Raw genomic sequence first — 11,026 nt, forward strand, 5'->3', positions numbered from 1 at the left:
TCACGTGCAAAGTCCTGCTGGAATTTGGTTTAGCCAAACCGCAGTGACAGAAAGCTTATTGGTGCAACTTTGTGCAAGGGATAAACGTTAGCGAAGACCAACACCCCTTAAAAGCCCCTCTGAGACCTTTTCAGGGATGCTCTGAGGCCACCAGAGGATGACAGGAACTAGAGCGGCCACATCTCACTCCCCAGTACCCACCTCTGTCCATCACTGAAAGCACCGGGAAACAAGAGGGCCCAAACCAGCCTCCTTCAGCCACAATTAAAAAAAAAACCAAACCAACAGCAGCTGTTAGTGTCTTAAAGACCTTTCACGTTGCAATCTACCATACAGCCTTGCAGCAAAGTGTAAGGCAGACGTGTCAGATTTGTCCAGTTCGTTATAGGGATCGGTATAATGAGGGCACACTGAATAGCCTGTTCTTCTGAAAAGGAACCAGTCCAGCCTCTCTCCCCATCCTCCAGCAGATCCAGCAGGTTCAGGGATGCCGCTGCTTTGAGAGAGGTACGGGAAGTCCGCGGATGCCGTTCCCCTCAGAGAACCTGCTCAGTGCTTGATGAGGAAATGTCCAACAACCTCCATGCAGCGTAGGGGTTGAGTTCGTCCTGGTCTCTGCAGAGAGCCCACACGTACAGCATCCGCAGAACCTTGTCCTGGAAGGAAAATCCTGTTGTTAGAACACGCGTGATGGTCACAGAGGTGATGGGGACACAGGCCCGAGTAAGGAGAGCTCCAGCAGGATCTACTCGATTTTGCTTAGAAACTCATCACCATCAGGAACAGCTAAGCTTTATTTCCAAAAACAGAATTAGGGCTTTCAAAGACCTCTGCCTGACATACATTAACTGGCACCACTGCCAAGTGACCTTATTTTTAAAGATTAATTTCTAAATTTCTTTTTTTCAGGCTGTACTGCTCTCTGTAACCTTCAACCAAGTTCAGACTCTTTCCTGCAGCTGTAACTCGGCCTCTCCCACATCGGCCTGTGTGCTGCATCACCTCCCCACAGCTACATCACCAGCTCTCACGCTTCGGAAAACACACGGGCTCCTCGAGCCTTGCTTTGCCATTAAGTCTGGTAACAAGCACACCCTGTGGTTGCAGCACCCGACGAGCTCAGTTTAGCACAGCTCACACGGCCAGGCTGGATTCGCAGAGTTAAAAGCTAAACCACAGTGAAGTGCCACTCAACAGAGATGCCAGAGATTTGCTGCACAAATCCTCCTGTGCCAGAGGTTCCCATTAGAAGCCTGTACCGCGTACAGCGTAAAACACAACTGGATGTGGAAGAGTTTCGTGGAAGTAAAGGCTTGGAGCACTGTAAGGTATTTTCTACTAGTGTAAGGAGGCAGCAGCCAAACCCATGAACTTCTACTTCCAGTTTTTTACAGTGATTTTCCCAATCTCTTGCAAACGCCTTAACTCCAGCTCCCACCCTGTTCGCCAAACATCTTTGTGCTCAGTTCTTACAGTGCCCTTTATGCAAGGAAAAAGCTGAAAAAAAGAAAAGGATTAGGTGCGAGATGGGTGATGGAGCTTTCAACCATCCTGCTGTTGATTAATTCTTTCCTAGAGGGTATGAAAGGAGCAGAACTCCGAGTGATAACCACAGGCAGGGAGCGTGCTGGCCAGACAGAACTGGAAGGGAAAGCACTGCGGGTGGACATAGTTCCAGCTCCTCTCCTCACTGTGAATTTAAAATACCCTTTGCTCTGTCCATTCTAGATGTTTGCAGACTCTCCTCATATATACTAATTCTTAATTAACGGGTCATAACACTTCAAGGGTCTCAGGAATAAACAGGCCACCCTGAGCTGAACCAAGAACTTACCCACAAGGTGCAGTATTATTCATACCTGCTGTGCTAGATACACCTACACAAGTCCAGAACAACCGAGACAGCTACCTGGGGACCCAGGAAAACAGTATCCAGTTGATGAACATCACTTACTGGATCACCTTCCACCACTTCCCCTTGCTGGTTCTTAATCACCATCACGACCTGAGCCTGGAAAGTGATGATCAATACTGGTCCCTGCTCCATCATCTTCCCCATAGCCAGCTGCAATGAAAGAAAATTCCACTAGGAAATGGACAATTTCTGCAGATTAAAGTAACAGCATCAAGTATTTAACTAACAATCTCATCTTCTCCCCGAGCTGAATTTAGTTATTTTAATCAGGTTATACCTGATTTGTCAATACAGGTGCTGCAAAGCATTTTCAAAAAAACCCTTTTCCTGCATTTAAAAGCTCTCCCAAAATTGTTTCAAAGTTTTCATAGTTTTTCCAAGTCTAAAAATCAGGGAAATAGAGAATTATGGAATCGTTTGGGTTGGAAAAGACCTTAAAGATCACCCAATTCCAACCCTCCTGCCATGGGCAGGGACACCTCCCAGTGGATCAGGGGCTCCAAGCCCCATCCAACCTGGCCTTGAACCCCTCCAGGGATGATGCAGCCACAATTTTCCTGGGCAACCACTCTCTTTGTGAAAGCACTGGGTTAGCGCTATTAACATTTATAATTAGCCTTTCTCAATCTATATGCTGGGGATTAAGACCTCCAGAGAGGAGACAAACCATGAGAGTGTAACTTAAGCTTGATCACACAGTAGCAAATTCGTCTAACCAGTTCTAATTCATCCCCCAAAGCGAAATACAGAAATACTCACATCAATGTTGTCAATGTCAAGAATCCTGGAGTGGAACTGGAGCCCCATGGCTCTGGCTTGCTGGATTGGATGAGCAAGCTGACTGTAAGTCTAAAGGAAGCAACAAACTCGTGTAACACATTTGAATTTCCTCTGTCACAAAGAAAAAGGGGGTTTCTGCTTGGAGAGAATCAGCAAAAAGCCAGTTGGTTGCAAATATTCTGAAAATATGTGTCTTGCAAGGTAATCACACAGCTACATTAAATGCTCTGAGCTTCACAACAGCTGGACAGCTTGCAAGCAAAGAAAGCAGAACACACCTGCTTAGAAGACAGAATCATAACCTTCTTAGACATTTTTAGTAGCTGTACTTACTGCTTCATAGCACCAGTCTTTGAGGATATCAAGCTCTCCAGACATCATAGCCTAAGAGAGGAAAATCAAATGAAATATCAACATTTTAAAACACCTGCTATTTCAGAGAGATGAAATTACCAGCACTTTCATCAGCAAACTACTTTAAATCCTACATCTTGTGAAACTCTGAAGAAGGAGAGGGACTCTCCTTTGAAACTATTCTCCAAGACTCAAGAGCCCGTTTGTTTGCAGCTTGTTTTAGTGACACACACTGTAAGGAAAAGCAGATTCACTGTAACAAACCTGCCTTATTTCTCTGTCGACATTACAGTGCCAGTCACAAATCAGGCACTCCAAATCCATCACTGACAAAACCTAACTATGCATTGGTTTGGATGTTGGTATCTGTAAGCATCAAATTATTTTTTATTCATCCTCTTGAAATCACATCCTTCATCACTGCCATCCTCTGAGCGGTTTTATACTTTGGTCCTCAAAAACATTAAATTCCACTTACTTCCTTGGCTAGTGCCAGAAATATTTTCACTGATCCATTTGTCATGACCCAGTCTCCTTCCCAGCTAACAGATCTTTTAGAATCCAGTATTATATACATGCTGAATTCTTTCCCTTATCAATATTCAATATCACTATTTCCCCAGTACTGTTCATTCATCTACTCCACGTTGATCCCTCTGATGCCTGTACAGTTTCTCACAGAAGAAGAATGTTAGCTGTTTTTGAGGCCAGAAACTGTGCTGGTCTACTAGATTCTGAAATAGAGTTTTAAACTAAATTGTTAGGTGGGATCCAACTTCCACTTGCCAAGGTTACCTCATGTTCTGTGCAAAGCTGGATGCTTGAGAAGCAAACACTGTCCCAGCTTTTAATTTGAGCATCAGAAAACTGCAAGAAAAATCTTCCATGTTATAGTAAAGGAAAAAAAAATTTAAAAAAATACACCATACTACCTTCATCTTACCTCCAAGACGTTGGGGATTATATCAAACTCGCATTGCTTTAAAAAACGATCTTTGTCAAACGATGGATCGACTTTGAGTATCTCTGTCAAAACTTCAGACATTTCCGTCTTTGAGAACAATCCACCTAATAAAACAATTGAGTGAGACTGGTGGCAGGATGACTGTCACCAGAAAACAGAAAAAAGGCCTTTGGTTAAATACCAGAGGGAAGGAGGAGTCAGTGGGGAACAAAAGCAGACTTCCAATTACATTTGAGATTAATCCCATAAAAGCACTTGTCATCGCACTGCATTTCTGATCCAGCAGCAGGTTGTGATGCTGCACGATACTGGATAATGACCCACACCAAACATTATAAAACTCTAGAATCTGTCTCAAAGGTTGGAAACACAAAGGTTGGTCAGTAGGAACAGGGCTAAAAGACTAGAGAGGCACTTTCACAGCAACGATGACAACTTACCTATTAAGTCAGTGACTTTGTCTGTGACAGCTCTGGAAGCTCGAATGAACGCGTTATCACTTTCATCATACTTCATTTTCATTTCAAAGAACCCTGAAAGGAGAGGAGACATGAGCAGTTGTGTCCTTCCACTACATCCCCGGAATTACAAAACAACACACCACCAAATAGTTACACAGACTAGTCACACAGGCATCAGAACCCACACAGCAAGAATCAGAACAGGGGAAATAATGTGCTACTCCTTTATCTTTGAAACACTTACTGTTGAAGACCACATTGTTGTCCTTGAAATCTTTCCACTGCTGATACCATTTTGAGTCTTTATGCAGCACCACACCCATGGCCTCCCTAGAAAGTGCAAAAAACACAGAGAGGAACTTGTGAATAAGTAACTTGCACCCCAGTTAGAAAAAAAGGACATCCTGATGAAATCACTGCAACATGCAATATCCCCGAGGCAGATATACCACAGAAATCATACATGACTTAGTTTAGAAAGGCAGCAGAGAAAGCAAAGGAGTTTAGGATTAGTCCTGCCAAATGTAACTTGATAAAAAGATATCAGAATGGAGAAATTTCATTTCAGAACATTATGTACCCACTTTTTAATTTTACGTACCCACTTTCACTATCGGAAGATTCAGCATCATCAACTTATGTTAGAAATTTGCTCAGAGCAACCTGCTCTGCTAGGTCACGCCTCACCCAGCACTTGGATTTTAACCATCCCTGGCCTGTAGCTAAGTTTTAAAGTTTTATTTTAAATTATTAGCAGAAATAGTCGCCCTAAATTACATCCAATACGTACTCATTAGCTTCAAATATTCGCTCTTCTTTAATCCTCTCGCCTGAGAATTCTGTTCTTTTTCGTAGGCGTTCCGGACGTTTGTAAGGACCAGTCTGCCCTAAAACACTTTCATCTATTTCCTTCTTAACGGTTTCTACTCCCTGAAAGGAAAATATCCCTATTAGGTTGATTTATCGATTCCCCCCTTGCACTTTCCCAGAACCTAAAAATCGCTTCTGTTGAAGAAAACAAAATGAAGCAAAAGAAATAAAGAAGTCATGGCTTATTTTCCACTCCCTTGCTTGGCGAATGCTTCTTTGTTGATGTCTACTGACAAACACATCAGTACCAAGGCCTTCTGCTTAAGAAATTAACAGTCTAGGACAGCAAATGAGTAGCTGTTTTGAATCAACCTGAAGAAAAAGAGTATGGTAGAAGCTACAGACACAGTCAAACCTTTCACCTGATAAGGGGTAACCTCTGCAGAGTTTAAATTGGAATAAATCAAGTCAGAGGAAGCCCACAGCCAGCAGCTGCTGACAGAACGACAAGCCCTAGGTAAAAGGAAGAACAATTCCTAGTATCCAAAAGCAGAGGAAAAGACAAGAGTTCAGGACACCAAGAACTAACCACAAAGCCCCCTGAAAGGTCAATATAATCCAGGTTCTAGGCCCAAGCTCCAACAAACAGAAGTACTGCTTTCCCCAAAATAAAAAAGAAGCCTCATTTTGTATACGATTTTACACACGTTGTAGCTGAGAAAGCACCTTTGAAGGAAACTGGGTTATGTGGAACCTCCCACTGGATCAGGCTGCCCAAGCCCCATCCAACCTGGCCTTGAACTCCCCCAGGGCTGGGGCAGCCACAGCTTCCCTGGGCAACCTGTTCCAGGGCCTCCCCACTCCCACAGGGAAGAAATTCTTCCTCATGTCCAATCCAAAACTGCCCCTCTCCAGTTTATACCCACTGCCCCTCGTCCTGTCACTACAACCTATTGTAAATAGCCCCTCCTCAGCTTTCTTGAAGCCCCTTCAAGTACTGAAAAGTCGCTCTAAGGTCTCCACAGAGCCTTCTTTTCTCCATTCTGAACAAGCCCAACTCTCTCTGAAGCAGTAGACTAAATAGCCTAAACTCTAAATACATATTAGGATGTACAACAAAGCTACATGCACTGTTTACAGACTATAAATCTGACAATTAATCCAAATATTTATCCAGGAAAATAAATGTTTAAGCACCAAAAAATTTACTTTAAAGTCCTATAAAATCACTGGTTGCTTTTAAGGTCTGACCTGGCCAGCCACTTCGTAGAAGGAACAAGCAGTTCTTAGGAGACTGTTGGAGTAAGATAACAGGTTTCATTACAGAAAAAGAACAAAAGTGGTCCCTCCTCTTACAAGGAGGATGCTTCAGAGAAGGCATGAGGATCCAGTCAAGGGGAACACCTCTTTCTAGGCTAACTTCCAACCGATTGGGTGACAGCGAAACATATGAATGCTTATATATTTTCTAGAAAAAGAAAACTTGAAGCAAGCCAGTTTGTTCCCAAGAGTACCACTACTACCTGTCCACAGAAGATATTTGCTACTCCACAAGCACCACCAGCTGCGTTTTAGCAGAAGCTCAGCTTCTTGTGACTTACACTTTTCTAGGGTTGTCAAGTGAATGCTAGACCTGCAAAATACACGTCCTGAATTTACCAGCTTATTCCAGTGGCTCACAAGGTCTTGCTGTAGAAGTTCTGCTCTTAATTTTACACCCAGCAGAAACTCACACAGAACTACCGTGTTAATGAGCTGTGGCCACAACACTGGGTCCTACGGAAGCAGGGGATTTACGTACCTGAGAAATAGCTTTGAACGCTGCTGTCTTGCCTAATTTCTCTCCTCCTTTTGTCACTGACTCCGCAGATTGCTTTGCTGTTTTTGCTGCTTCTTCCACACCCTCCTTTATCTTTCGGCCAATATCACTCTTACTTACTTCATCCAAACTCTGCAAGAAAAGAAAACAGAAAATAAAAAGTCATTTCAGGTGAAGCCTTATCACAGCAGCAGCAAGAATTGTCAGTGTGAAAAGCACATTACATCTCCTAAACAACTTTCCCAGTGACTTTACAGCATTGCTCCAACTGTCCTCCAGTGGAAGAACCACACTTCGAAGCTTTCTTTACTGCCAGACAATGCAGAATCATAAGGACCATCACCAGTCTCCAAATCTGAGAGGAATCTCTGTCCTCTTACTCTACCAGAATAAGAGATCTATCATACGCTATTCCTGCAGTTTCATTAATGATTCTGCTCTTAAAGATTCAGAAGAGTGATCATCTTTAGAATAGCAATGACTCGCACCAAGAAAAAAGAAAGGGCAATAATTATCGACACAAAACACAACCACAGAGCTCAACTGCCTCAGGGAGAGGCTCTTTCACAGCTGCATCTTACCTCTTTAACCGTACCAGTTATTTCTTCAAGTTTCTTTTTAATCACTTCTGAGGTCTTCACTGTTTCAGATTCAATGGTTTTCTGTAGGAAAAAAACACGCTGCATGTAACTACGAGGCAAAAAAAATACTTAAAAATCAACTAGCACACAGCACATCCCATTAACGCTGTAACTCAGGGCAAAAGAGCTACATTTTAGGGAGGTTCAGTACTTGAGTAACCAGCATCTCGTTTTTGCAAGTAATGCTGTTTATAGCTCTTCAATGTATACAAAAGCATTTAAATACTGTCCACTCTGAGGCATCCATTTACCAGTCAATATTTCCAGTCAAGCAGAACTTGTCATAGAAACAGGTGTGCTGAACTCAACAGCACATTTGCAGAAAGATCCAAATTTACACTCAGAGCAGTAATAGCTCAGTGGGTGGGCAATGAAAATATCAAGGGAATTCAAGAGGAAAACTTACGTATTTCCTCCTTGCTTCTCGAAGTGCATCAGATTCTTCTAACTTTTTAGCTTCGTCTCGGAATTTTTTAATGCTTTCTTTCATCTCCTTGTTTTTCGCTAATTCCTGTTTGATATTCTCCACAAAACCTGATATAAACCCTTTTCTTCCTCCAGAAGAGTAGCACCTAGACTAAAAAAAATCATTACATGTTGCAGAATCCAAAGAGACAAAATAAGTATCAAATCCAGCAGGTAGATTTTACTTAGGCCAAGCACTTGGTCGCTTCTCTAGTATGAGAAGTTGTGTAAAACACCCAGCTGCCTTGAAAAAGCAGCAGTTTACCCTCAAAACAGCCAGATGTTCAATGTGTTTCTAATGCCTTGTGAAGAACCTCTACACAGCCATTAAAAAAAATGCTTCTCCAGAGGAAGTTTAACTCTAAAGGTTAGTTGAGGCTTGAACAATCTGGTAGGTGAAGTTACCAGAGCACCACTCCTGAACTCTGTCACTAGAAATCAGTTACCACAAAAATTTGGGAGTTCATCAAATATGACAACAAGCTGAGTGATGCAGTTGCTACATCAGAACGATGGGATGTCATCCAGAGGGACCTGGACAGGCTGGAGCAGTGGGGCTGGGAGAACCTCACAAGGTTCAACAAGGCCAAGGGCAAGGTCCTACAGCTGGGTCGGGGCAATCCTCGGTTTCAGTACAGGATGGGGGATGATGTGATGGAGAGCAGCCCTGAGGAGAAGGACTTGGGGTGCTGGGGATGAGAAGCTCGACATGAGGCGGCAACGTGCACTCACAGCCCAGAAACCAACCGTGTCCTGGGCTGCATCCAAAGCAGCGCGGCCAGCAGGGAGGGAGCGGATTGTCCCCTCTGTTCCTCTCTTCGGAGACCTTATTGGGAGGATTGTGTCCAGTTCTGGAATCCTCAACATAAGGAGATGGAGCTGTTGGAACAGGTCCAGAGGAGGCTACAAGGATGATGCAAGAGCTCGAGCACCTCCCGTACAAGGACAGGCTGACAGAGTTGGGGTTGTTCAGCCTGGAGAAGAGAAGGCTCCCAGGAGAGCTTAGAGCAGCTTCCAGTACTGAAAGGGGCTACAAGAAAGCTGGGGAGGGACTCTTTACAAAGGCTTGGAGTGACAGGACAAGGGGCAATGGGGATAAACTGGAGAGGGGCAGATTTAGACTGGACATAAGGAGGAATTTCTTCACCATGGGAGTGGGGCCCATGTTGCCCAGAGCAGTGGTGGCTGCCCCATCCCTGGAGGTGTTCAAGGCCAGGTTGGATGGGGCTTGGGCAGCCTGATCCAGCGGGAGGTGTCTCTGCCCACTGCAGTGGGTTGGAGCTGGATGATCTTTAAGGTCCCTTCCAACCCAAACTATTCTATGAGTCTACGAAATATATCTTAAAAAGTGGAAACTTTCAACCTAGAATCAGTGCTTCTTGCGAACACGTTCACATCTCACAGAGCAGTACTGTAACAGAAAACCACTTTTGGCTTGAAATAAATAAAATCAGCCATTAACCAACCTGGTGGATCTCTAGGACAGGCCTGCTCATTCTATAGACAGCATCCCTGTGCACCGCAGGCACCGGGTATCTTCTGGACATAAGCCATATGCCACTGATGAGACATTTCTGCAACGAAAACATAAGATCAGGTTAGCACACACTACAAGAACGGTCTCGAAGAGGCAAGGAACAAAGGAAAGAGGATCACAAACAACGTTCACCAGTCTTCTGGGAACAAGCCAAGCTGGATGGGCCTTAGGCAGCTTGATCTAGCGGGAGGTGTCCCTGCCCGTGGCAGGGGTGGAACTGGATGGGCTTTGAGGTCCCTTCCAACCCAAATTATTCTATAATTCTATAAGATACACAAGCTTAGGAAACTGTCATTTATCATAACAGAAGCGCTTAATCCCCCGTTCAACCCTGAGCGCAAAAAGGCCATCAAGCACCTTCAGGGCACGCCAGGGAGCGGCCTGAGGGCCGGAGCCTTCGCCTTACGGCTCGGGAACGCTCCCACCCACGCCAGAGCAGGCAAAGCCCCGCGCACCGCTCGCAGGAGGCGGTAGCCGAGCAGCTCAGCGCCGGTCAGCCCCGCGCAGCCCCCCGAGGCCCCGCCAGGAGCCGCCTCCTCCCCGCGCTCACCCGGCACCCTCCGGCTCCCGCCGCCGCCATCTTCCCAGTGCGGCGCGTGACCTTTCGCGCGTCGCCGTCATATGACGCTAATACAGCGCGCCGTCGCCGCGTGACGTCACTCCCGAGCGCCGCCGACGCGGGCTCCGCCACGTGGCCGGGGCGTGGTGGCAGCGAGGGTGGGACGCGGCCCCGCAGAGCGGGACCGGAGCGCCCCCCCACCCCCGCCCCGCGAAGGCTCCGGTACCGGGGGAAGCAGCCCCGGGGAAGGCAGCATTCCTGGGAGCCTGTTTCCTCACAGCTTGCTGGAGGAGGGTGGAGGGGAGATGGGGATAAGAGAACAAGATGAAGTTGTGACTTTTTTCCTCCCACATCATAGTATTCTAACAACTTTCAGAGGTGTTTTTTCACAACGATTTCTGAGTCCACCGGCTCTCGCAGCACCGTTCAGAAATGCCATAAAGAAAGCGCAGCGCTCATCAAGCAGCCTTGCAGCAGAGGCCAAGTCCCTCAATCTTTAGCTTAATGATTAGTTGATTACACTCCGAAGGGCTCTTGGAGGGGTTCTTGGGGAGGACAGCTCTGTGGAAAGCTTGCTGGGGAGATTTAGAGCAGTCCTCGCTCTCCACTTGCTCAGCATCAGAGAGGAGAGTGATGTGGCTCCTCAAGGGAGATGAACAGACAGGCACTGCTGCTGCCTCTGAGCTAAAGTCGCACTGACAGAGCCCACCCCAACCACAGC

At 45.6% G+C, this 11,026-nt stretch overlaps 1 protein-coding gene across 1 annotated transcript; it reads right to left on the reverse strand.

Annotated features, from left to right (window-relative positions):
* Positions 1–294: 294 nt before the first annotated feature.
* TIMM44 (translocase of inner mitochondrial membrane 44) lies at positions 295–10,344 on the reverse strand. The gene is made up of 13 exons (XM_069878135.1): positions 10,297–10,344; positions 9,676–9,783; positions 8,151–8,321; positions 7,685–7,765; positions 7,086–7,235; positions 5,265–5,404; positions 4,719–4,804; positions 4,454–4,546; positions 3,993–4,117; positions 3,029–3,079; positions 2,675–2,764; positions 1,955–2,065; positions 295–656 (listed from the first exon to the last, which is right to left on the reverse strand). Exons 1-13 carry the CDS (start codon positions 10,324–10,326, stop codon positions 537–539), a joined length of 1,356 nt encoding a protein of 451 aa, XP_069734236.1. The 5' UTR covers positions 10,327–10,344; the 3' UTR covers positions 295–536.
* Positions 10,345–11,026: the final 682 nt, after the last annotated feature.

Source organism: Phaenicophaeus curvirostris, chromosome 28 (assembly GCF_032191515.1).
Source record: "Phaenicophaeus curvirostris isolate KB17595 chromosome 28, BPBGC_Pcur_1.0, whole genome shotgun sequence".
NCBI classification, from domain to species: domain Eukaryota; kingdom Metazoa; phylum Chordata; class Aves; order Cuculiformes; family Cuculidae; genus Phaenicophaeus; species Phaenicophaeus curvirostris.